We start from the raw sequence: 26,309 nt of genomic DNA, 5'->3' as shown, positions 1-26,309 counted from the left end.
TTTCTTTCAAATTACCATTTGAACTGTACTGATAGGCCCCTCAGGCTAAGATATGTCTTGTAGCTGAGAGCGAGCTCTGGCAAACAGATGCTCCTTATTACCTTGTAGAAAAACAGTGCATCTGCATAACAGACAACATGGAATCAAAATGTGAAACTACTATTAAAAAAAATAGTTTTATTATAGGCTTCAGTTAGTAGCTGCTATTTAGCAGTGTCAAAGCGAGCCTCAAAGACCAGATTCTCTTAAGATGTCAGCTGCAAATATCCTGCCTTGTAAAGCTGCACCTTGAGAGAGCATCCACCAGTTACGGAGGGCCCGGACAAGACTGCAATCCCTTCCAAACACACCCGAGAACCACTCGGCCCCATCTAAACCATCCTTCCCTCCTCCTTGTTGCGTCTTCCTGTCAAAGAGCTGAGCTCAGCCGGCTGGCAGGAGGCCCAGCAGCCACCACAACCGCCAGCACCCCGTGGAGAAGCCACCGGGCAGCAAGAGCCGGTCACGTCCCCCTCCCTGGGCTTCACCCCGAATGCGTCACGGGCAGGAGGGGATGATTAATGGCGAGGGAACAACGCCTTCCTCCCGGGGAAGCGCTGCCACCCCGTGCCCCACCCGCACCGCCGGAGGGACCGGCGTGAGGGGAAAGCGGCCCGGTCGGCGCCTCCAGCCCCTACCTGCAGCCCCGGCGGTGTCTTTGCTGGGGCAGCGGCCGCCTCAGCACCGGCGGGTTCTGTGAGGGCAGAGAAGCGGGACCGCACCTCCCGGGTTCCGCCGCGCACCGCTAGAGGCGTCGCCGCCTCTCCATGGCCGCCGCTTCACTTCCGGGTCCGGCCGGGGCCCGCTCCTGCGCCATCGCCGCCGAACGGGAGAGGGGGAGACGCGGCCATCACCGTCCAGCGAGGCGGGGAAGAACGGCGGCCTGCGAGGAAGAGAAGAGCCGCAGCCTCTTCGGAAGCTTCCCCACCGAGCCCGAAGCCACCAGCAGGGCAGGGCCTCGCTGCTCCCCCGTGTCCCCCCCGCGGGAGAAGCGCCGACCACTCCCGCTCCCTTCCTCCCGCGGCCTAAAATGGGAAAGAGCCTCACACAAAATGGCGCCGGGAGAACGACCGCGGCGCATGCGCCCCACACACCCGGGGCCGCCGCCGCCGCAGGACGCCGGTCCCGCCCCCACCCCTCCCTCCCTCCCTGCCTTCTCTCCCGTCCCCGCCCCACCGCGTCTCCCAGAGACGGCCCGAACCAATCACCGCGCGCCGTTCTTCTTCCTGTCCCTGGGAGGCGGCCAATCACCGTGCCCAGAGAGACATCCGGATCCAACCCCCAACCAATCGCCCGCGGGGGGGACGCTGACTTCACTTCAACCTCCACCAACTGCCTGGCGCGCCGCGGCGCCACCAATCAAAAGTCTCCGTTGCTTTACCTGCCTATAAAACCGACCAATACTCCTCGCCCGTCGCCTTGTGACCAATAGGGGTGCTGTCCGCGGTGCCCAATCCGGGCGGGGCAGAGCCCCCCGGGGCGTCAGGAAGGAGCCAATGGGAGCGCGGGCAGGACCGATTCTGCTCCCCAGCTTGTTATTGGGCTCGGCGCTGGTGATTCGGTGCGAGTCCGGGCTGGGGGGGGGTGGGGGGGGAGGGGGGGCGGAGCGGAGCGGGGCCGCGCTCAGCCGCCGCCGCCGCTCGCGGGGCCGTCCGTCGTCTCTGAGGGGGCCGCAGCGCTGGGAAAGGTGGCGGAGCCAGGCCGGACCGGGCAAGGCAAGGCACGGCAAGGAGGAGCTGCCCACTTCGTTACGAGTTTCTAGGTAGGAGGAGGAGGAGGTGGCGGCGAAGGCGGCGGGTGCCTCGGGTTGCCGCAACTCCGCCGCCGTCCCGGGGGAGGGGGGCGCGAAGCGGTGTCGGGAGCTTCTCCGCTCCGCTTTCCCCCTCCGCTTCCCCTCTGCTTCTCCTTCTGTCCCCCTTTCCCTTCCCCGTACCAGCGCTCTCTTTCACCCCGGAGGTGAGCAGGGACGCCCGCCGCTCCCCTCACGCCGGGGACGGGGTCTCCCTTCCCCACCGAACTCCGCCCCGTGTCCCCTCCGAGCGCCCCAAATGCCCCCCGCCCCTCTCCTTCCTTCTCCTTCGCCGTTCCCAGCGCTGCCCCGGCGTTTGTCGGTGGGGACCCCCCGGCCCGGCCGCCCCCTCTTCAGACGCACGGCGCCGGCCCGCCCCCGCTCCATCTCCCCCCCCCCCACACCGCTCCGGGCCGGGGGGCTGCGGCGTCTCGGCGGTCTGCCCGGGCAGCGGCGGCGGGTGTGCGGGGGGCGGTAGCGAGAAGTCCGGCCGGCCGGCGGGTGAGGGGGGCGGGGAGGAGGAGCGCTCGTCGCTCGTCCCTCCGCGGGCCGCAGAAAGTTGCGAGGGCCGAGGAGGGGCGGGGGAAGGCGGCAGCGGGCCCCGCCGCCCCCTCAGAGCGAGGAACTGCCCGTGTTACGGGGAGGGAGGGAGGGAAGGAGGGGGCCGCGGGTTTCCCTCCTGCCGGCTGCTGGAACGCGCGGCCCGGGCCCCTCCGCCCTGAGGCGGGGAGCGGGAGCAATGGCGACGTGACACACCGAGGGGCCGCCGGGCGGGAAGCGGCGGGCGGGCGGGCAGGCGGAGGCTCCGCTCCCTGCTCAGCCCAACGGGGCCGGGCGGTGGCTCCCGCGCTGGGCTCCCCTCACAGCCCGGCTGCTCCTTACGGGGTGTGGGGGGAACCCGCACTCTCCCGGGGGCCGCCTTCACCGCCCTCCTCCCTTTTCCTCCCCCCTCTACCCCTCCTCCTTCTTGTTTTGCAGTGTTTTCCCGTGTGCTCGCGGGGAGGAGAAGTCTTGGAGCTGGAATCCCTCACATAACCTTTAAAGATGAAGGTAGGTGAGCCCGGAGCAAGGGATCTGCTCCTTTCCCTTCTCCTCTGGCGATTTCCATTTCCAGTCGCAGCTCTGGGATGAGCAACAGTAGGATGAGGCTGGCCGGGGCTTTCGGTTCGTGCTGCAAATCCTGTTCCTGCCTTCCCATCCAGCTGAGGTGTGGGTGAGCCCCGAGCTCTTATCGCCTTGCAGTAGCAGTCTGGAAATTCGCATCGTCTTTGGGTTGTTGTCCTTCGGGCTGCTTGTCTTTAAATGCTTCCTGTATCAGCAGCTGCTGTTGCAAGTTTGCAAAACCGCAGCTTTTTGTGTCCCGCCTTAGCTGTTGCCGGTGTATGGTGTTTGTTGTTTTTTTTCACTACAAAAGCTTAACAGTTTCAGTATGATTTGCAAAAAGAGAGAGAAACATTCTTTTTTTTCACCCTGACATAGCAATTTAAAGAAAAAGATGAGAGAAGAATAACAGTTATTTAATATTCTGTGCTGATTTCCTGTCTTAATAAGCATTTGCAGCGTGGTAATTTTGTCCTTGTTTATTAGTTGCTATGAGCACAATAAAGTGAAATGTTGAGTAATAAAGTCGAGATTAAGGAAAGCATGATGAGAAATATATTTTTCTCTTAAAATGCATGAACAATCTTTGATAAAGGCATTTCAGGAAAGAAGAACACTACTTAACAGCTGTTTGAAAGATTACAACTTTCTCTAGAGGTCTTTTAGTCACCAGGAAAAAAAAAAACTGTGTGTAAAATGACACAGACTTAATTGTTAGTATTTGGATGATAGCCTCAAATGTTTAAAGTAATCTGTGTCACTGGATTGCTTATGGCTGAGAAAATATAACTATCTTTTATACTGTGTTTGCAGTTAAAAACCTTCTTTTTATCTGTTGCATAGGAGTGACTTGAATTAACTCCCTATTACCTTTTTATAAGGAGATTTTCCAAACTCAAGACTCAAAGATATTTCTTGGAGAGTAATTAAGCTGCCAAAACTGGGGGGGCGGGGTGTCAACATCACTGGTGAAACAAAACTTCCTGTAATGTGTTTGTTGGTTACTTTTTTTTTTTTTTAAATAGCACCCTGGCTGCCATTCCGGGTCCAGACATTGTTTATCACTTGAAAGTCAATAGTTGTGAAAGTTTAAATGTCAATATATAGTGATGTAGCTGTATAAATAAATAAGAGTAACTAAACTTTGTTCTTCGTTTTTGTTTCTTAATAGGCAGCAGATGAGCCTGCCTACCTGACAGTGGGAACTGATGTCAGTGCCAAGTACCGTGGTGCCTTCTGTGAGGCAAAGATTAAGACAGTGAAAAGGCTTGTGAAAGTCAAGGTAGTGTGCCATGGTTGTTGCTGATTTTATTAAAGCTTTGTGTTGAAAGGACTGTCAGAGGACATCCTAGTCCTGAAGATGAGGAAAAGTTCATCACCTCACTGTATGAATGTTAAAAGAACTCTTGAATGTTGTTTCTCCTGTTTTAGTGTTGGGTTTTGTTTGTTTTCTTTTTGGGGTCGTGGGGTTTTTTAGTGGTTTTTTTTGTTTTTCTGTTTTTTTTTTTTTAGGGGGATGTTGTAACCATAATGGGCTTTCTAATTACTTGCTATTTCTTTCCTGATCGTGGTTGTCTTGTGTTTGTGAGTCCATCAGTTTCATAGCAGTGAGTTTTGATCTCACAAGTAGAGGATTTATGGTTTTACATGAGTAATAAGGAATAAGAGCAAAGCTCTTCAGAAGCAAAAGTTCCATTTAATTCCAACTGACGTTTTCAGTTTTACAGCTTGGAACTTAGAAGGCAATGCCAAAATAAATCAAGATAATGGCAAAAAAAGAAAAAAAAAAGGAAGAAAAGAGGGCAATAATTCCTTTCCTAGATGAGGTTTTAGAAATGTCCAGAATAATGTGTTAAGTTTTGAGCATCTTGTCCCTGCTCTTAAAACAACATGCTCTGCTTGTAGCTGACTTTCTAGACACATGCTAGCACATCATATTCAGTCCCATTTGAAGGTTTTATGCCAAAATAACAAACAAAAAAAAAAGTAATTCTTTTGGTGTTGCACTACTGTTATAAATGCTACTGTGGGAAAGCAAGAATAAAACTTAACTAAAAGTTAAGAAATCAGTGAAAATATAAAATTGTTCTTTTGCCATATTTTGTCAAAATCTCACTTCCTAATTTCTTGTGTACTGTCCAGGCTGTATAAATAAGGCATTAATTACCCCAGACCCCCTAACAAATAGAGATGAAAGCTTCTTTTTATAACTACACATCTAAGTTTTCATGTGCTGTAATGCTTAGATGAAGTAGAATGAGCTCTCAGCCTCTTCAGTTACACACATAGATCATATCACTTCATCAGAGTGCTTTTTGTTAACAGGAAAAAAAAATAGCCAAACCAGAACAATTCAGATACTGGAGACTTTTCCCCTGTCTTTAATGTGTATTTATGGAAATCTGTGATGTTTTTTGAGATTGGTGTTAATGAGAAGCTTCCTAGAAAGCAGAGTGCTGCCCTTTTTGGTCTGACATTCTTGAGTTTTTATCTCTTTGGTCTGACAGAGTATTTAGGCTGTTAATAGATAGGAGTCTTCTTTTTTTCCTCATTAGAATCATATGCTTTATTATTCCATGATAAGAGTTGGAAGTATATGAGGCTGCTGCAACTTGGTGGAAGTTCCTATCACAGTATCTCCATTATATTAGAACAATTGAAGTTTTAACAAGCTCAGCCTGATCTTGTAATTAAGATCATGTAGGCACACCCTGACACACTTGCTGGATGTGTAAGGAGTCCAGAAAGTTCAATAGACTTCCTGAGTAACAGGACAAGCTGTAGTTTTAAATAAAAGTTTCATAAAGCACATTATTAACTTGACTTGGGTGTTAATACCAACACTATTTTAGCATGTCACTCATGTTGTGTATGTAAATCTAGGTAGAGTGTGGACTATGGTTGGGGTATGGTTAGGGGAGCTGGAAAACTGAGCATCTCTAATAGATAGAAAGGAAGCTCCTGGAACTTTTGATTCCTGAAAAGAAATAGGAATTTTGGGGTTTTTTTTTATTAAAAGGCCATAGGTGGTTTTGCTGTGAAGAATGACAGTGAAGGAGTTAAATGTTGACATCTAAATATTCATCTGTGATGTTTTGAAACTGAGTCATTGCAAACTCAGGGAGTGAGATTGCATAGGTTTCCTGTCACTCTGTGCCACCAGTGTTACCTTCAAAAGAAGTAAGATTTTTAAGGGGAGAAGTCAAGTTTATTTACACTGGAATTGGTCTGTATTTTCCTTGCACTTGTGATTCACACCTCAACCATAAAAACTTACTCTAGCAGGAGTTAGTTCAGTGAATTTTTTGATACAAATTCAATAAAGAGAGCTTTAACTTTTGGTTGTACTCAGTGTGTTGCCAATAAGGTGCTGGAGTTGAAGTAGAAAGGGTAAAAAGCCTGCTTAATCTTGTCTGGAAGCCTGATTTTAAGTATGCTCTGGATTGCATCAATATTGAAACTTGCATCAAAATGTATTTTCTTTGCCTTGAAATAGCAAATAAAATTGCCAGAAATTGCCCTGTTCTTTAATTATGATGCTTCAGATTAAATATTAAGTGTGATACTTGGGGCTTCTTGTCAGTAAAATCAGATACATTCAGTGTCCTGCATTCAGTAATGCTTGAGTCTGTTTGGTTGATAGAGATCTTATTTTTCAATTTATTGTTAGAATTTCATGTACTTTTGGTATGCTCTTAAAAAATGTGTATAAAAATGTTCCTTAATGTCTTTCAGGTTGTCTTGAAGGGGGATAACTCTACTCAGTTAGTGCAAGATGACCAAGTCAAAGGACCTCTAAGAGTATGTATATTGCAAGCCTTTTTTTTTTTTGTAATCACATAATCTATGTGTAAAATTCTAAATTTTGGTTCTATTTGGGTGAGTACCTGTTCTACAAAGCTGAAATCAACAACTGGAGGCTCATTTTGTTTGTCTCCTTAGATAAGATTGGTTCTGAGTAGTTAGCCTTAACTCCTGCAGCTTTTAGGGCTGTTTGTTCTTCTCCATGTACTTTGTATACAGTTTTGCATGCACAATAATTTTCCTGTCTTTTGAAAAGAGACAAAACTTGTTATGAGTAATGAAACTTTGGAGCTTCATGTGAGTAATTTAGAACTTAATTATGAAGCTAACTTCAAGGCCTTTAGGTGACAGTAAATATGGTTGCTCCAACTGTGTTTCAAAAGAGTTGATATATTTTGTATAGAAGTGTTTTGTGGTTTTGTGATGTGTAACAGTTGTCTGCTGAAGTACATAGCTGCATTAGAAAATTAACACAAATTTAGCTTTTAGAGGAGATGATCTTTCTTTTGGAGGTGTCCTTTCTCTGTCAGTGATTGTGAGGACACCAGTGCCTGTCAGAAGCTGCTCTTAGGATCCTGATCTAACTGGTAGCATAACAGTGTTTGAAGTATAAGAAATAATAGTGACTACATGCATACCAGTAATAAAGTAGTTGCTTTGACTATTTGAATATTTATTTCCAATTAGGCTTTTATTATATCTTGTGATGATGTTAGGCATGTTGAAGTTAGGTGTTCTGAGTGTCTTGGTGACTTACTGTCTGCTTCCAGTTCAGCTTTTATGTTTAAGAGTCTTTGTTCTTGTCAGCTAAGTAAATTATACAATGTAACTTTTAGCTCAAATGAGTCTTGAAATTTGAAAAATCTGTCTTGCTAGAAGAATTATTGTCTGAATGTGTTAATTGACTGCATTGTATTAGGGAGTCCAGGTAATTTAGGATTAGATGTAACCTTGAGATGCTCTGTTCTGCAGGTTGGTGCAATGGTTGAAACCAAAATGCCTGATGGATCCTTTCAGGAAGCTGTTATCAGCAAACTGACAGATGCTAGTTGGTATACTGTAGGTGAGTAGCCACCTGCTTTCAATAATGGCATGAAGAATATATTTCTAACTATAGATAGTAATGTGAGTAATTATATCTTGCCTTGTAAGATCTGAGGTAGATTTGGAGGGGATTATTTTGAAGTCTTCCAGGTTTTGTTTCCTTTTCTGTTTGAAATCAAATAATTACTTGAAGTTCAGGGTGGCTGTTGCAAAGGTAGTTTCAGGGCTGAGCAGTCAAGTTTTATTTGGCACAATGTATGTATTCCCATGGCAGTTTCATTCACTGAAATTCAGAGTTGTTTTTTCAGATTTTCAGATGTAAAGTAAAGTAATTGTACTTCTGTGGCATGTAATGAATGACTGAAATGCAAGCTGCCTTTGTCTAGAGGCAGTCTTGTACACAAGAAAAACAGAAATCAGAATTGCCCATTCTGATCTCTAGATATTTCTTTTTTCTCAAACAGCTTTAGCAGTAGAGTGGCATAACCCAGCAATGTTCAAGTTATACTGGATAAGCAAATGAAAAACAGAAGTATTTGAATCAGAGACCTTTGCAAGCACCCCTCCTTCTTTGTACAACTTTCTTAGAGTGCTGGAGTTAGATTCAGTAGTAGTAGCATGGAGGGAATGTGCTCCTCTGAATTGTGCTCTACATACTACCCTTTGACATTGCTTTTGAAGTTAGTGGTGTAAATTTAAACTATTTTTTCCTTCCTGGCTGCCTTTTAAATCAGATGCATTCAGTGTTACTTCATACTCTCTTGTACTCTCTCTTGAGGAGTCCTCTGTCGTATGATTTTAATATTAATGTCAATTATTTTAACATTAAGCCCCTCTTTATGATATAAAGAAGATGGTTTCAGTTGCCTAACGTTTCCCATTGCAGTAGTTGAGGTTGTTATGTGTTTTGGTGGGATCAGGATAAGGCTCTCACCACAGATAATTTGGAAGGATTTATCACTTCATGATCATTATTGTTGCTGTACACTGTAAATGTAAGCCAGTTGACTTCCCAGTTGACAAAGCTCACTGCTCTTGGTGTTATTCTTCAAGACTGTGACATTGCTGTGAAATTGTAGATTTAGCTGTAAAATTGTAGTGCAGTGTATGTCAGGTAAGGGAGGAAAAGAAGGATTACTTTGGAGTGCACAGGATTTATAATCTGATTGTTTTAGTACTGTGATGGGGCATACTCAGAGGAAGCACTGAACCCTCAACTTTCCTTTTTATTGACTTAAAGGTTCTGATCATTTTGATACAGAAGAGATAAGAAACACACTCTTGCACTAATAACTTCATGGTTTATGAATTGGCATTTCTATTTTAAAACTCTTTCTTATTTTACTTTTAAAGTAGCATTTTTAACTCATTCTGTTTGAATTTGGACTAAAGATTTCCATCAGTAAACCAGCCCTACATATTCCTTCTTTAAACAACATGTCTTTCTACCTTATTTGACAGGTGAACTTTAATCCCCTGTTTAGGGGCTAGTTTTTTTCTGTTTTGTTTAGTTTTTTCCTTTTGAGCAATATACAAAATCCCTTCTTGATGAGCAGGTAATTTGATTGGTTGATGTGTACTCTGCCCTCTATCAGTGAACTGTTTAGATTTAAGAAGTTGTTGAACTCTTCCCCAAGAATTTAAGAGAAAAATCACACATGCCATGATTTTTATTTTATACTTTAGTAAAAGTGGAGTTCTTCAGAAACTTAACCAGTGTTTTAATTTATTATTGTAATTTCTTGCCATTAAAAATAATTTTTGATAGAATAGGAAAAATAAACTTGCCTGTTTTCCATAAGCAATCATATTAAGACAGGTAGAATTTTATAAAAATTTGGAGGTGGGGGGAAGTGTGGGATTTAGGTAATCTTACAGTGAACATTCAGTGATGGCAGGTAGGGTATAAAGAATAAAATTGTAACACATGGGAATTGTATTTAGATCTACCTTTTTGTGAGTAGCATGTAGGGACATGCTTATTGGTGCTGGAGGTGCAGGTAGTAAACACATCATGAAGTTTGTGCCATAGAAGAATGGTTACTTTTAAAACTGAGGAAGTGTTCTAGGTTTAGAACAGAAACCCTGAGGTGTGAAAAATGAGCTTTTTCTTTTGCCTGCTGCTTTGATTGTATCTTTGAAAAAGTTTTTGGGTAGACATTAGGCATGTGTTTGTGTTGTTGTGAAGCAAACAGAGGTGAATTTCTTCTTTTTTAATAGGTGATGGGCTGTACTACTTGGCAGTCTCACTGATTTAGTCAAATCTTAAAGAGTTGAGAGGAAAGTGGATTAAACAGCCTTCAGGTTTCTAGAAAGTCTCCCTGAATGTGGTCAGGCTTTAGGTAGAAGGCATAAGGGAAAGCTTGTGTTTCAGTGGTATGTGTTTTTCCTGTAATATTTGTTTTCCTTGTAATGTAGCATCTCTGTCAGTGATCTAAGAGTAGGCTGATAATGGTAGGGAAACCAGTAATATATAGACAAGAATTGTCAAAGTAGTAAGTACAAATACCTGAAAAAACCCCCACCAAAACAAACTGCATGCATCTCTAGGGAAAAGTAATAATGTCACTTTTGCAAATGAGGTTCTCTACTTCAGATAGGTAGCTAAAGAAGAAGAAAAGTCAGCTGAAACAACTCCACTTTTTCAGTAAGGTGAACAAGTAGGAATCCTGTGTACTACTTTGCTGTAGTAAGTTACTTTGCCACTAACATGATGAAAGGGCAACAGTGGTCATCAGTTTTTACAGCATCTCCTGTCTGCTAGTGGTGTTCATGTACACAAAATAAATAAGGATTTTTATTGTAGATGCCATGGAATCACTTTGTCACCTATTTTTACGTAATAATGGTGCTAGTGTAGCCTTTCAATTCTGTCATATTGGAATTTTCAGCTGTGATTTGGGAGTCCTTTTGAAATTACCTTAGAAATGCAGCTTTTCACTGGAAGTAGGTGGAAAAAACAAAAGCTGTTTGGAGTGAAAGTTTAACAGTGTCTGGAAAATGCCATTGCACAAGTCAGCCCTCTCTTCTGCTCAGCTGAATCTAATGTGGAATGACAGTTATAACAGTTTAAGTTCTTTGGGTAACAAATGGCTCAGCTGGATGTTTTAATCTTCAGAATGCAATTATTTGGAATGACCTTCCTTAATTTACAAATTTTTAAGTGCGGCGTGGAGGCTTTTGAAGTGCTGAATATATTGCTAAGTGATAATTGCAGAGCATTAGGAGGGTCTGTTGGATCTGCTTTCAGCTCAGCCAGGTTTGAATTTTGCCTGGCTGAGTGTACCATCCACCTGACTCTCTGTGAAGTTGTAAAATCCTTCACATAAATTCTGAAGTGACTTTAAAAAAAACTCAACCCAGACTACGCCTTACAAAGTGCATGGCTGTGTTTTCCTTCTTTCACATTCTCTCTGTAATCTCACAAATATTACCAGGATTTTGGAAAAGTCCTGATGTGTGTGGTCTTTAAGGAAGCACTTTTGCCATTTTTGTATGGAGCTGGAAGCAATGTTATGTCTGTATGAAAATGAGTAGTATTTCCATTGACTGAGCAGCCAAAGAGTTGCTGCTAGGACAGCCTTTTTTATTGCCCCATCAAACCAAAAATGTCATTTTTCTCTCCACAAAAATCAAATCAGTAATCTGTATATGCTTGGATTTTGTCAACCATGTGTAATTTAACCATATGTACAACTTAAACAAAACAAAAAAAAAACCCCAGAGTAAACACATTGAGCTTTGCACCCTGTATTGCACGAGATCAACAGAGATTTTACCCTTCAGGCTCCAAAATGGCCCAACTTTCTCTCAGCACTTCTGAGATACCTCTGTAAGCCTCACATGGTGCAATTTCCTCCTCTCATATAGTCATGAGTCTTGGTTCTAGTCCCTTCGTTCATGGATTTTAAAAATTCCAGTTCATCATTCTGAGGATACTTCCCAGAAAATGAAACACCAGTGATGTCCTAGGAATTTTAGTAGCAGGGTTGCTAACAGGAACTTTTCCCCTATTTTTTAAAGAAATTTTCCTCTTCTGATGCTTTTTGGAGATACCAATGCTCACAGGAAAAAAATTGACTGAGTTCTGGCTCCCCTACAACTCCAATCTAAGGTGTTTTATTCCTGCATGAAGGATGATAAAAGCTGTGCCACCACACTCACTTGTTCCCCATCCAATTCATTGGTTTGTCTTTTTATAACTTGACCAGCATATGTTTTGTAGTATGTGTGAGGCACTGGTGGTGTTTGTGTGGCTGGTTTGACCAGTTCTTCCCACCATCCTGGTGAGTTCTACATCCCAGAAGCATCACTTCATCTCCGGGCTCTGCATGTGTCATCCAGGAATCCAAACCCACAACTGTAGCAGAGCAACTGTCCAGTTGTCCCCACTTTTCTTTTTGTCTTCAAAATGTGTTTGGGTGGATTCTGAGGAAACCCTGTATTTGCCTGGAGTCCTTCCATGGGACATATCCTTGTCTGAGTGCACCTATGGCAGAGAGAAACTGCAATACCCACACTGGTGGCTTTCTGGAGAATTTAGGGGGGGAAAAAGAGCACCACATTGTGTGCTTTACATGTGTTGAGGCAAAGTGCAGGTTAGAGGAGAGCTGATGGGATGGTAAGAAAATGTATTAACAGCCTGGTTACAAGTCACCTGGGTAGAGTCTTTGGTTCTAAACCCACCTTTGTTACAATGTGGACTGAGTGTTAAATAAAAAATTCTGTGCAAATACTGAAGAGAAAGAAAGGAGATGGATTTTTTTTTTTCTCTTTCCTGTATGTAGCAAGAATAGGCTTACTGTGCTAAACCTTTTCAGCCTGTAGGTTTTTGTGTGTAAGGTGATAGTGATAGTCCTCCCTGAATAGACCCAAAGGTCACACTTAGGTGTTATTGGTGATATTTCTTATACATTTCTGCAGAGGAAATGAAGCTCCTTTGAAATTACTCTTTTGTAAATTGAGTTGTGAAGTCTCTCCAGCAGCACAGTACACACTGCAGGATCTTAGAATCATAGAATTGGCTGGGTTGGAAGGGACCTCAGAGATCATCAAGTCCAACCCTTGATCCACTCCCACTGCAGTTCCCAGCCCATGGCACTCAGTGCCACATCCAGGCTCTTTGGAAATATCTCCAGACACGGAGAATCCACTACTTCCCTGGGCAGCCCATTCCAATGCCTGATCACCCTCTCCAGAAAGAAATTCTTTCTAATCTCCAACCCAAACCTCCCCTGGCACAACTTAAGACTGTGCCGTCTTGTTCTGAAGCCTCTTGGAGGGGTGGATCAGTAGTTGGTACATTCCTTGTCTACAGGAACATTCAACAACTGCTGTGTGACACTTGGTACTTTCTGAAAAACAGATCTGCAAGGCTTGCCCAGGCCCATCAGGACCTTCATGGGTACCAGCTCTGATGCTTCACAGATTGCCACTTTGTCTCAGGCAGCTACAGAAACTAATCAGGGGTGTGGAGTGATTCTGGAGCAGTTTTTATAGTTTTCCAGGTTTTAGGTTTGTGCTTTCATTGTCTTGGTAGATTTGAAAATTTGTGAATGGGGAATGAGGGAAAAAAAATATTTTCTTGCAGAGAATCTCTCCTTTGGACAGCAACAGTAACACAACTTGTTGGAAAAGAAGTGAGCCAGCAGATGCAGCCTTGAGGGTTGTTTTCCCATTCACTCATCTGTCACAGGATTGTCTTCTTCTGGCAGCACTGGTTGCTCTGTGTATTAATAATATGGGAACTGTTATGAGGATCTTATTGTGTCCTGCCACGTTCTTTATCTTATTTTTATTTATTTATTTGTATTTTAATCTTGGGTATATTTGTAAAAAAAGATGTAGTTTAACTCACCTGCTCTGTTTCGTGGCAAGTTTCTCCACAGTTCCTAAAAGTGATTTTGAATAAGTTGATTTGTTAATGTTTCTTATATAAATAAAGGAGAACAGATGTTGAGAGAGCATTTTGGTGAGGACAGGCTTATAGTGTTACTTTTGCTAACAGTATATATCAGCCTGCAACAGGCAGGGAATGGAAGATTCAGCTGCTCATCACAGTGAGTTCTCAGTTGCACTGTTTAATGCATTTTTGAAAGAGTCAGCTTTTAATCAGATTTTTTTCTAACTTTTGGGAAGTGTTGCATTGATTCCCACTTGGAAGCTTTGTTTTTTATTTTTAAGTCATAGCTTTGGCTTGCTTAGGCTTTTATAAACAGAGAAATGATCAATTCTTGTTTCTTCCCCATTGTCATTGACAAGTTTGGGAGGATGCAGCAAAAGTCTGAAAAATTCTGTTTTATTTTCACTGTGTGGAGCATATGTTTTCTTATTATATTATATATAATTATATATGTAACTGTATTTGTTAGTATGTATTTTTATTATAATTTAGGCTTCATTCTTGGAACTAGATCAAGCATTTTAACAGAGACTGTTCCTCCAGGTTGTGCTGCTTAGTCATCTTTTTCACCCTTCTGTCAGTGTTCCTCATGAAGCAACATATTTGGAAGAAAGGCCTTTGGCCAGCAGAAACCTTGCTTTTCTTTGTCTTTCCTACTTTATGTTTTTTGGGGGTTTTTTTTGAGTATTAAATAGTAGTTTATAGGTTCCTGGCAAGTATGTATCATTCTCTTTCCAGAAGTATTTACTGACAGTCAGTATTTACTGTCAGTATTTACTGATAGCTTCCCCACCAGGTATTGTGCCCACTACAGGATTAGGCAATTGTGGTACTTGAAGACTTCTGCTTTTTCATCCTTGTTTCTTGGGAAGGACAGGATTGTTAGTTCCCCTTCTGAGATAACTATTGTGGCACTTCAGACACATCTTTTGATGGGCACTTGATATGTGTGTGGTGAGGTATCTCCCTGTCTGTGTTCCTCTTTCCTTCTCTCTTTAACAAAACTGATGCTGTTCAGTCAATTCTTTTGCATGGAATACAACCTCGAGAGAATTTGCAATTGGAGAGGATTTGGAGAATGTTGTTGTAACAATAACCTATTTAAGGAATGATTAAGTAATAAGAGAAGTTATCAGTGTTAAGTTTTAATTTGTCTGTTTGCTACTACGAGGCATTTTAACTAAACAGTTGTATTTCTGGGTGAGGTTAAAAAGGGGAATTAACTGGCAGCTTAGAGTGTATTAATCTCTTCTGTCATGTCTGCTATCCAAGTATTGCATTGTCAAAAATATGCCATGTGCCCTGCTGCTTGTACTTGTGAAATCCTTAATGTATGGTGCTGTACATTCAGAAGACATTGTCTTAAAGCCTCTAGGACTAACATTTGAAAGCCATACATTGGGTGGAGCAGCAGTAACTTCAGTATAGCAGATTTTTCTTAAAAGTGAGATGGAAACCACATGGCCTACATAGTTTAAGATAGATATGTATTTCTAAAAAGTGCTAAGGCTGTCAGTGTGTGTTTCTGATTAGCCTTTCATTAAGGCAAGAAAAAGTATTTTTCCTAGAAGAGAAACAATTTTCTAATAGTTACAATTACAAACTATTTCATGCATGGTGATTAATTGGAGAGACTTCTTGCTTGGCCCTGCTTTAATAACTCAAATAGTTGACATTTTTTGTATGAAAATTTTTCTCCATTTATACTTTATGAAGTGCTTGCTAATTTAGCTAAGGAAATCTTTCTTTTTATGCTGTTCTGTTACACCCATTGTCCTGCAAAGAGGTTGTTCTGATGAGAGCTGTGCAGCTATGCTGTCAGCTGCAGGTGCTGCTGCACATGTCCACAGCATAATTTGTTGCAGAATGACAGTTTCTTATATATCTAAAAACTCTTGCATGGTCAAAGTTTCAGTTTATCATAGAAGCAATTAAAATTACTCTGTAAGACCAGAAATAGTGGAGCCTTCTGTTTCTGCCCCTCTCTATTCTTGTGATCCTTCAACCTTTGTCCCTAGCAGTTCCCATCACAATAGGAAATTAAATATGTCACTTTCATGTTAATTATTTTTAAAATGTAGTATTTTTAAGTCATGGTAATGTCATAGTATTTCCTTCTACATAACACCACTTTTAAATTCTTTTTTTAAATTGAGAATTCTATTATAATTGTCTAAAAGCCTTTTCTGTACTGAGTAGGTAATGTCTGTGGGGAAAACCAGACACAGACTTTATAAACATGTTCTAGTTTTGTCATAGGTGTGTGTATATGCATGTACATACATTTATGAGACTCTGGGAGCTGGATATGTTGAGTCTTCTTCTAACCTGACTGTGAGGTGAGGGGAAGAGAAGCTTCAGTCCTGGAAGAAAATCACAGAGGTAGAATGGAACATTTTGGACTTGATTACTTAGAGGGAATCACACATTCTTACAGTCTGCCATGTGTTTCTTTGCCCCAGGCAGGACATTTCACATGGCTGCTAAACAGAGATATTTTTCTGCACTTTCATGTAACTGGAATACCAATTCCTTGTCCTGCAGCAGTTCAGGAAGGAGGTCTGAGAATTTGTGCTTCTGCACCCTCTTTTCCTGAAGCTGTGTGATAACTGCTTTGGAAAGTACCACATCCTTTCTTTTGGCTTGCTTTTTTAGGGTGAGAGAAGGGTTTCAGAAGGGGCTTTTCCATGTTTCAGTTTTGGAAAATGTAGAGTGGCCTAGTGCTTTTTCCATGCAAGCAGCTTCAGTAGAACAGGCCAGTTCTGTTCCTTCAACAAAGAGAAATGGCAGGAAAAGGCTTGTAGGAAGAGAGCTGCTTTTGAGACATGGGGTAGACTTGTGTTCCTTTAGTTATGAAACTGGGAATAAGACTGAAGATAACTGGAATAAAACTGAAAGCACAACTGCCAAGCATACTCCTGCTTTCCTGATCTCTGGGTCTGAGGGGTGAGGAGGAAAACTCAATTTTTCAGCATTTTTTCTTCCAAGTTGTTTTCTCCATGGGAGTAAAATACAAGTTTATGAAGCTGACACTTCTGCAATTTCAGATACTCCTGACAGATTCGAGACCATTATAGATCACAGAATGTTTCTAATTATGTGACTTTCAAATTTCCAAGTTAGCCTGCATGCTTGATTTAATTGAGGAAAGCACCCAGAGTTCTTAACTGGAGTAACTTCCTTACACATCCTAATTTAAGTAGAGATTAGTGTGTTTTACTGGTGCATTTTACTTAACACACAGCATTAACCAGATTTTATCTTTCAGAAGTGAAAAAATTGTTTGTGTCATCAAAAGAAGTCTGTGAGATAATACAAGTGAAAGTTTTGAGCATTTTATATGGTTTACAATATGATACAGGGGCTCTTTGCCAACTGACTTCAGTTTGAAAACTGTTCTGGTTTCTGAATGATTTGCTTGATTCCTTCCTCTGCCATACTAGCTTTAATTAAACAGGTAGAGCATCCAAAACTGGGGATGAACTAGACCAATATTTTTTTTTCTTTACTGGCAAATACCCCTTTCTGTTTGCTTTTTTTCAGTAAAATTACCTGTTTCAAATCACCAGCCATTTGCTCCATAAAATGATTATTTGTGAAAAATCAGTGCTTTGACTTCAGTTCTGAATATGTTTGGCAAAGGATCATGCTGGTAATTTGCTTTTAAGTCTCTTCAGAGCAATGAGTAATGGCACAGCTGTAGGGTGTACAGAACAGTTAAAAAAAGCAAACCAAACCAAAATTAAACAAACCAAAAGAAATCAAAACAAAAACAAGAAAAAATCCAGCCAAACCACCCTTAAACTTAAAAGTATGCCAATGAAATATTGTTACCCATGTGTCCAGGCAGAGCTTATGAGTGGGCAATGAAATTCAAACTTCAGAGCAGATGACACAAATATTATTGTTGGGGTTTTTTTTAATTAATGTAAACCTGTGACATCTCTAAACTTCAGAATTACTTTGAAATATCTGATATTTGCACCTGGCTGATCAGTGGTTACCAGAGCTGAGTTAGTAATGCAGAAGGGAAAAGTTTGTACTTTGTTTTTCTCAGTTAGTGCAGCACCTCTCATCTGTACCCCAAACTAGAATATTTTAGGAGTAACATGCTGACATTACTGGTATTTCTATTTTTTAAAGTTTTGGAAACATTATTAACTGGCTTAGCTAATTAGGGATATACTTACCTGTTCTTAAAGTAGTAGATTGGGAGGGGTTGGGGGCTGGAAGTTGTTTGCTTTGTGTGGACAAATACTGTAGCAGAAGCCATGGAGGTAATTCAGTGGTGGAGCATCACACAGCACTATTTTTACTCTGAATATGAAGGGACCTTGAAGCTTATCTTATCAAGCTTAATTACATTTTTATTGATACATTTTATACAGTTGTTAATGCAGTCTGTTTTAATCTGAGGTTATGAGAATGTGAATGTGCTGTTTAGTTCTTTGACAAAAGTGCCTTTCTTGCTGTGACCAATCTGTGGGTTTGTTAACAAAACACATATATTTGATACTCGTGCTAGTCCAAGAGATTTGTTTTGGTTTTATTTTTATTATTTTATTTTTTTAATTTTGTTTTGTTTGGTTTTTTTTTAATAGAAGTCTGCCAAAATCATCATACTGATAGGCACAACACTCTTGAAACATCTTTTGTTAAGTTCACTGCTGAATGTGTTTTGTTGTTTTTTTTTTTTATAAGTATGTTTTAAGTAGTTCAAATACAGAGTAGGATTCTGCACTTTGACCCCTACAAATAAACTTTTACCTTACTGGAATGCCAGACTGCAGCCACCTGGTCTCTGCTCTTTGAAAAGGGACTGTTCACGTGGCTCAGGCAATGGGATCTGAACCCCAGCTTCCAGGGGTCAAGCTGGGAACTTTTCTTTCCTCTCTTCAAGGAAGTTTTTGTGAAAAGTTTTTTGTTTTTTTTTTAAACTGACTGAGTAGATCTTTCTCAGGCAAAGTCTGCAATAGCCTCACAGTATTCTAGAGTTTTTCAGCTGTGTATTGATGGGAACTGATGGAACTTCCCTGAAGGGAACAGGATGTCTACGAAGTATTCTTTATGAATTAGTCAGACTTACAGTTGCAAGTTTCCAGTACTCAGAGTCTGTTGGTTGAATAGTATTGATAGTGTAGCAAAAACTATCACACTTGGTTTTCTTTCCATTCATTCATCATCTTGTGAGCTTGGTTGTAGCAAGAGAGAGAATTGAAAGGTGGTGTAAGGAAGGAATAAATGGATAGGGTAAAAAAAACCTCCAAGCAACCAGAAGAAGATTGTTGGATAACAGTAAGTGTTATGCAGCCAGCAGCTATGGTTTGAAATGTGCAGTGTATTGGTAAGAATGTCTAAATACTCAGCCCTGGTGAGGCCACACCTTGAGTACTGTGTACAGTTCTGGGCCCCTCAGTTCAGGAAGGATATCGAGGTCCTGGAGCAGGTCCAAATGAGGCAACTGGGCTGGTGAAGGGACTCGAGCACAGATCCTATGAGGAAGGGCTGAGGGAGCTGGGGGTGTTGAGGCTGGAGAAGAGGAGGCTCAGGGGAGACCTCATCACTCTCTCCAACTCCCTGAAAGGAGGTTGGAGCCAGGGGGGGGTTGGGCTCTTTTCCCAGGCAACTCTCAGCAAGAGAAGAGGGCAGGGTCTCAAGTTGTGCCAGGGGAGGTTTAGGTTGGAGATGAGAAAGAATTTCTTTCTGGAGAGGGTGATCAGGCATTGGAATGGGCTGCCCAGGGAAGTAGTGGATTCTCCGTGTCTGGAGATACTTCAAAAGAGCCTGGATGTGGCACTGAGTGCCATGGGCTGGGAACTGCAGTGGGAGTGGATCAAGGGTTGGACTTGATGATCTCTGAGGTCCCTTCCAACCCAGCCAATTCTATGATTCTATGAATACTGCATCCAAAAGCCTTACTTTTCATTGGCTTGAATCTCTGCCTGAAAATGTTATCTGGTCTTATACTGGATCTTGAATACCAGGCTTCATTTTGCTTGTGAACAAAAGAAACATTTAAATGGAGGTCTTGAAAGTGATGTGTTAGAGAATATTCTAAATGATGAGACAAAGTGTAGACTTGTTTTGTCAGCTTGGGAAAGAGCTCTGATCATCTTGTGCCAATGTGTTTTCTTGGCTTCATCCTAGTTTTTGATGATGGTGATGAAAGGACCTTGAGACGAACTTCATTATGCTTGAAGGGAGAAAGGCACTTTGCAGAAAGTGAGGTAAGACAATGTTGAACATGCAGTGAAAACAAAGTAGTTGGGACTTCTTATGAGGTGAAGAAATGGCAAATTAATTTTGGTTCCTCTTTTTCCATGTAGACACTTGATCAACTGCCACTAACCAATCCAGAGCACTTTGGAACTCCAGTTATTGGGAAGAAATCTAATAGAGGAAGGAGGTCTTCTCTTCCTGTGTGAGTTTTGATAGTGCTGTCTTGGTTTCCTTTCCTTTAGTGTCCCTTCCTAAAACTAAAGTAATAACTATTGAAGTTTTCATGGTCTTGAATACTCCATCATATGAGCTGTGGGGACAATTTATGGACTTAGAAATTCAGTTTATGCAGACATACTCCTATATTAGCTGCATTATAAACTGATGGCTCCTTTCTTTATAGTAGCCTTAAGAATGTTCCTACTTCTTTCATATCATAGGAACTTGTGTCTGGAAGTGTAGGATTTTGAACATTCTTTATGCTGCACACACTAGGAAAAAAAAGGGCTTTCAAACTTGTGTAGTAGAGATCTTTGTTTCATGCCTATGCACAGTCTGACTCGTGCCTGCACTTCCAGCATGATGCTGTTGTGAAATGTTACTGCTTGGAAAGAATTTCTACAAAATTCCTATCACTTAGCAAGAGCACTTAATATTTAAGTATATTTTGAGCCATTTCAGCTCTTAAAATTCTATTTTTGTATCTGAAGCTTCGCAGAGCAGGAAGAAAGATCTGGTTGTAAGCTGTATTAATATGTTTCAAATATTAACTTCAGGTGAAAACTTTAAAATAATGTATGTTTTAATGACTCAGTACTGAAGATGAAAAGGAGGAAGAAAGCAGTGAAGAGGAGGATGAAGATAAAAGGCGTCTCAACGATGAATTACTTGGCAAAGTTGTGAGTGTGACTTGTAATTCTGACAAGGCAGAATGGTATCCAGCTTTGGTAAGTTGTTTAAGATGTTGATATCTCTACTCTCATGCTACTAAAGCCTTTTTAGAGAAGAATGTCATCTGACTTGTTACATTGTTTGTACCTTGGTTTCCCTGGATAAGATGGTTTGCAGACTTTACAGCTTGTATAGCAAAGTTGTAAATGCAGTCAAGCTAAGCTCTGCTGCCCAAATTTGCTAAAAATAAAAATACTCAACAGTGTCTATAAAGAGTAGGGGAGCAAAGACTAACATTTATATGTAAGTTGCAGTTTTATAGCTCTGAAGTCTTTCAAAACTGCACATAAAATGATTGGTATGTAACAATATTTGTCTTCTAAAGCTATGATTCATTAGAACTTGCACTCCCAGGCAATTTAAGAACAACTAGATTTATGAATTTTAATTTGAGTGGAATTTTTATCCTTTAGTATTTGATGATTGTCTTATTTTTCTTTTTCTTAGACCTTCCATTGTGTGAAATACTGGTTTCTTTCATGCTTGCATTTACAGATGTGGCCAGTTACTCTGGTATTAGAGGGTGGTTATTTTTTTTGACTGTCAAAATAGGGTACTTGCTGTTCATTGCCATGGCTGAGTGAAATACAAGTACAAGTAGACACTTGGGAGATTCTTTACACACAGATTAGTTTAGGAATGCATATTAAAAGTTGTCTTTTAATAAACTTCTTGTCAGACAAGCTGAATACACATTTTCTGTCATCCATAAGAGACATGTTTGTTTAGAAAAAGAAATGCTTGAAGCATTAAGCAGGCAGGTTTGGTTCACTGATTTTTGCTGATTTTGTTTATTTAACTGTATATTCCATAGTTCCTTATTTTGAGTCTTCACTGTTAGCTGGAAATAGCTCAACTGTTATGATCTTCCCATTTAGTTTAACATTTTGTTTCCCTGTATGGGTCCAGAATGAAAACAAAACTAATTAGACAGGTCAGTTGTCTTTCTGTCCTTGAAAGAACATGATGGTATCACCCAGCTGTATGTATCAGGGAGAATCACAGAACCATTCTGGTTGGAAAAGACCTCTTAAGATCATCTAGAATCATAGAATCACAGAATCATAGAATTGGCTGGGTTGGAAGGGACCTCAGAGATCATCAAGTCCAACCCTTGATCCACTCCCACTGCAGTTCCCAGCCCATGGCACTCAGTGCCACATCCAGGCTCTTTGGAAAGATCTCCAGACACGGAGAATCCACTACTTCCCTGGGCAGCCCATTCCAATGCCTGATCACCCTCTCCAGAAAGAAATTCTTTCTCATCTCCAACCTAAACCTCCCCTGGCACAACTTGAGACCCTGCCCTCTTGTCTTGCTGAGAGTTGCCTGGGAAAAGAGCCCAACCCCCCCCCTGGCTCCAACCTCCTTTCAGGGAGTTGTAGAGAGTGATGAGGTCTCCCCTGAGCCTCCTCTTCTCCAGCCTCAACACCTCCAGCTCTCTCAGTCTCTCCTCATAGGATCTTGAGTCCCTTCACCAGCCTGGTTGCCCTCCTTTGGACCTGCTCCAACACCTCAATCTCCTTCATGAACTGGGGGGCCCAGAATTGTACACAGTACTCGAGGTGTGGCCTCCCCAGGGCTGAGCACAGGGGCAGAATCCCTTCCCTGGACCTGCTGGCCATGCTGTTCCTGAGCCAGGCCAGGATGCCATTGGCCTTCTAGATCAGTTTAGAATGTGAAATGTGTTATTTTTGTGCATGTTCTGATTGTTGCATTGTCATGATTCTAACTAGGGAATTAATGTCCTGGAGGCCATGGACCTGTTCTCTTGTCTGCCACCTGAGAAACAAGAATGCCTTATCCTAATTTTGGGGATAAAGCTTTTGGCTCATCTGAATGGGGTAGCACAGCTTCCACTGAGTCCTGGCAGATCCAGAAGCTCATCTGAATTTGACATTTTCTGTCTGTAGATGGTGTAGAGCAAAATGTAAGCTTGTTCTGTTTGTGGCAACGCAAATATTGCAAATGCATTTTTATCACCTTTTAGGACTTAGAGACCATACTACTGTGGAAGAATGCACTGGATTCCACAGTGGCTGATATTATCCACATCTGAAAAAAAAAAAGAAAGCATTACCTCACCATTTGAATGCCAAAGATCAGAAGCTGATAATAAAGTAATTGGGTCTATGACTTCTTAAGTAGATTCTTTAACAGGGAAAAAAAAAGCAGAGTGAATTAACAGGATCTTGTTATGTCAACCCAGTAGAGTTTTGAGTTTACAGATGAGATTGCAAACTTTTCTTGTACATAACAAGTAAAGTTAATAGTTTGAGGTAAAGTGCTTCTTGAAATTTGCCATTGTTGGCTGTAATAAATTGGATTAGGTTCTTTATCTCAGAACTGGAAACTGTAGTAGGAGAAACAGGAAAACACCAGTCTTCCTGCTATCTTTCTTTCCTTTCAAAATCAGCTTGTTTTGTTTTGTTTTGCTTAAAAGAAGTGTTTTCTTTGCAACTTCAGGTTGTGTCTCCCAGCTGTAATGATGACGTGACAGTGAAAAAGGACCAGTGTTTAGTTCGATCCTTTGCAGATTCCAAATTGTAAGTAAGAGCTTCATTTTTGTCACATGTATATGGGAGAAAAATGCAAAACTGAATTCCCTGTTGCTCCTGCTTTCTTCCAAAACAAAAGGGCACAATTTTGTCTGATGTTTTTACACATTTGTCACTCACAGTCCATTTCAAGCCTTAGTACTTCTGGGCTTCCTTGCTCACCTTTGCATTGTGTACACTGATAAAAGTTCACTGGGTTAGTAAAGTTTCTTGTGTTTTTTCATTAAAAAAAAAAAATCAGCAGCCTAGGAAAAAAAAAAAAACCAAAACAAACAGGTGTTAATACTTCAGAGGATTCCTGATCTTTGAAGTGTGAGCTTTGGTTCTAATTATTTCCCTTAAAGTCTTTCTTTATGTCATCTTTATGGGTGTCTGCTATAATAGTGTGGCTGTCTGATTACCTCTCATTACCTCTAGTGTCCAGATGTCCATGGCTGTTTAAATAGCAAAGTTCAGAAGTGTTGAAGCTACATTTTAAATAAGAAAGTGAATGTAAAGCAGCTGTTTAACTAAAATTTTATAGATTCTGAAACAAGATTCCTGAGAAAAGAGTCCTATTAGTTGATTTCCCCTCCTGAAAAAGGAAAACAGGAGAGAGATATGTGTCTTACTTAAGGAGTAATCCATTCAGAAGAGCACAAAGACTGATTTTTAAAGCTGTTTCCCTTTATTTCTCTTCATCCTTATTTATAATGCATCTGTCTCAACATATTGTAATAAAAACATCCTTTCCAAGGCCAACTGTCACCCTTTTTCCCTTTCAAAATGAAGAATCTGTGATCTTTAATAGCTGTGATTTTTGAGTGGGGTGTGAGCACGTGATTACTGAAAGGTATTTCAAATAACTGGAGACTGAAATAATTTTGGCCTCTTAATGTAGAGGAATTATCAGCCTTCTAGATAAGTCTGGTCTTATATACTGAAAATAGAATGTTACTAGAAAAACATGCAGATTTGCTGTGTTTTACTTTTTTTTTTTTCCCCCCATAGTCTTATGGCTTTAACTTTGGAAAATGGCAGCCTCCAATTCCTGAGGTTTTACTCCAGTTTTTCTGAAATAATGAAAGCAGAAAAAAAAAGAGTTTTATTACTAAAACTCACTTGTAAGGCTTTCCTTGCAGGTTGGTTAGTATTTCTGTTGTGGTAGTTTGGTAACCCAACATTCACTTACTTCAGAACAGAGCATTTTCCTGGATGTTTTGCTGTGAGAACACTTTTGTAATTTAAAAATAAAAATAAAGTGTTTATCAATGCAGGTACATAATTTTGACTTCACAATTGCTCTGTTCTGGTAGAAATGCATTTTGAAAATAAAAGGCTTGTTTCTTCCTTAGCTAGACTGCTGTTTTGGGTAGCAAGAGTTGATTGATGTGAATTCTTTCAATGCAGAATTTTTTTTTTTTCCTATGTAGAATATTTTAGCTTTGCAAATTTGTGTGGATTAAAAATTTAAAACCAAGAAGCTTTACAACCTTTTCCTAATAACTTAATTACAGGTGTCCTTCTAGTGTCTGAATTTCAAAAAATGATTGGAAACTTACTCTGGTTTTGAACTTTTAGTAGGACCTACAATAACAAATGCCTTATGGATTTAGTTGTTAGAAAGGACCTTGAAGAGGAATGATAAATATTGAACAATTTTCAAAGTCAAATGCTTGCTTTACTCTGATACAAAGTAATAACATTATTCTTCTATTCTTTTGCAGTTACTCGGTAGCAAGGAAAGACATTAAAGAACTAGACATTCAAAACTTACCAAAATCTGAGTCCTGTCCAAAAAAAGGTAAGTTAGAATAAATTCTAAGTGTTTAAAAAAACAGTTTCACACAGTAACTTCAAGTTTTGTACATTGCCTGATGATTCCTGTTAATTGCTCTTCCATATTTTGCAAACAATTTGAAATGTGATAAATCAGAGACACTTTGGATAGAGCTCCCTTATAATTAAGATAGCACCTTGTTGAGGTGTTGTTTATTTGATTTTTCATTTCCTTCTTTTGTTCCACTCAATGTGTGGAAAGTAAGTACAATAATTTCAAGGTAGAAGAGTATTTGAAATGTCATAGAACAATAAATATAGAGAGGAATATAGGGTTACATTTCACTAACAGCAATTCCTATTGCTCAAAACTCCATCTTTATATTAAAAATATCCAGAGTCAATTGTAAACTTTATTAGAACAACCTGTTTGTGGTTAATGTTTGATTTAAAAGTTTAAGTACAAAAATTGATTTCTGGATGGATGGTGTGACTGCAATAATACATGGCTTTAGTGAACCTGTGAAAGACCTGATTCTCATTTTATTGTAAATGTTTCATAAACTTTTATTGTTGTTTCCCCCAGTCAGATCTCTCAGAATCTTTTAAGGAGAAATATTTAAAATCCGTAGTAAAAGAAATCAAAAAATGAACCACAACAGTTCTTCTAGGAGTGGAAGAGCTCCTTAACTAATGAACATTTAATATGATATTCACAAATGAGAGCTTGAAGTGGTTTTGATGGATTTGTGTAGCTCTTAATGATTTCTCATGTACTTTCTTCTTACCTATTTCACGGTACAAGAACTTAAGAACAGCAAAAAAAATGACCAGGTGCCAGGTAAAGATGAACTGAGGAAAGGGATTTTTTTCCCTTCAAAACATAATTGGGTGCTGGCATTTATTGATGTGAGGGAATACTGTGGAGCCAGAGGTATTAATGGTTTCAAAAAGAGTTCAGGTAGATTTCTGCAGATTACTCTCCAGAAATTCTCTTCTGCTAAGAACCAGTGCCTTTTCTTCTGCAGCAACACTGTGCATGGTTCATTGAAATACATCCCTCTTTTGGGTATTCCTCTGATTCCTCCTTAGTGAAGTCTTTTATTGTGTGTGAGGATATGTTTGGGGGTTATCTGGGTTAGTT

The 26,309-nt window shown here is 40.9% G+C and overlaps 1 protein-coding gene across 2 annotated transcripts in view; it reads left to right on the top strand.

Moving 5' to 3' along the window:
* Positions 1–1,626: 1,626 nt before the first annotated feature.
* Positions 1,627–26,309, top strand: part of ARID4A (AT-rich interaction domain 4A) — a 51,741-nt gene continuing 27,058 nt past the window's right edge. For both annotated transcript variants that reach the window (XM_030451819.1, XM_030451818.1), the window contains exons 1-10: positions 1,627–1,801; positions 2,807–2,878; positions 4,101–4,211; positions 6,665–6,730; positions 7,706–7,796; positions 19,827–19,906; positions 20,006–20,100; positions 20,713–20,845; positions 23,316–23,395; positions 25,114–25,190. In XM_030451819.1, the coding sequence (XP_030307679.1) occupies positions 2,873–2,878; positions 4,101–4,211; positions 6,665–6,730; positions 7,706–7,796; positions 19,827–19,906; positions 20,006–20,100; positions 20,713–20,845; positions 23,316–23,395; positions 25,114–25,190 (739 nt within the window). In that variant the 5' untranslated portion in view covers positions 1,627–1,801; positions 2,807–2,872. The remainder of the gene's footprint in view (positions 1,802–2,806; positions 2,879–4,100; positions 4,212–6,664; positions 6,731–7,705; positions 7,797–19,826; positions 19,907–20,005; positions 20,101–20,712; positions 20,846–23,315; positions 23,396–25,113; positions 25,191–26,309) is intronic.

This window comes from Calypte anna, chromosome 5A, assembly GCF_003957555.1.
Source record: "Calypte anna isolate BGI_N300 chromosome 5A, bCalAnn1_v1.p, whole genome shotgun sequence".
Lineage (NCBI taxonomy): Eukaryota > Metazoa > Chordata > Aves > Apodiformes > Trochilidae > Calypte > Calypte anna.
The sequence above is the reverse complement of the archived record's forward strand: the minus strand, read 5'-3'. Positions and strand labels throughout refer to the sequence as shown.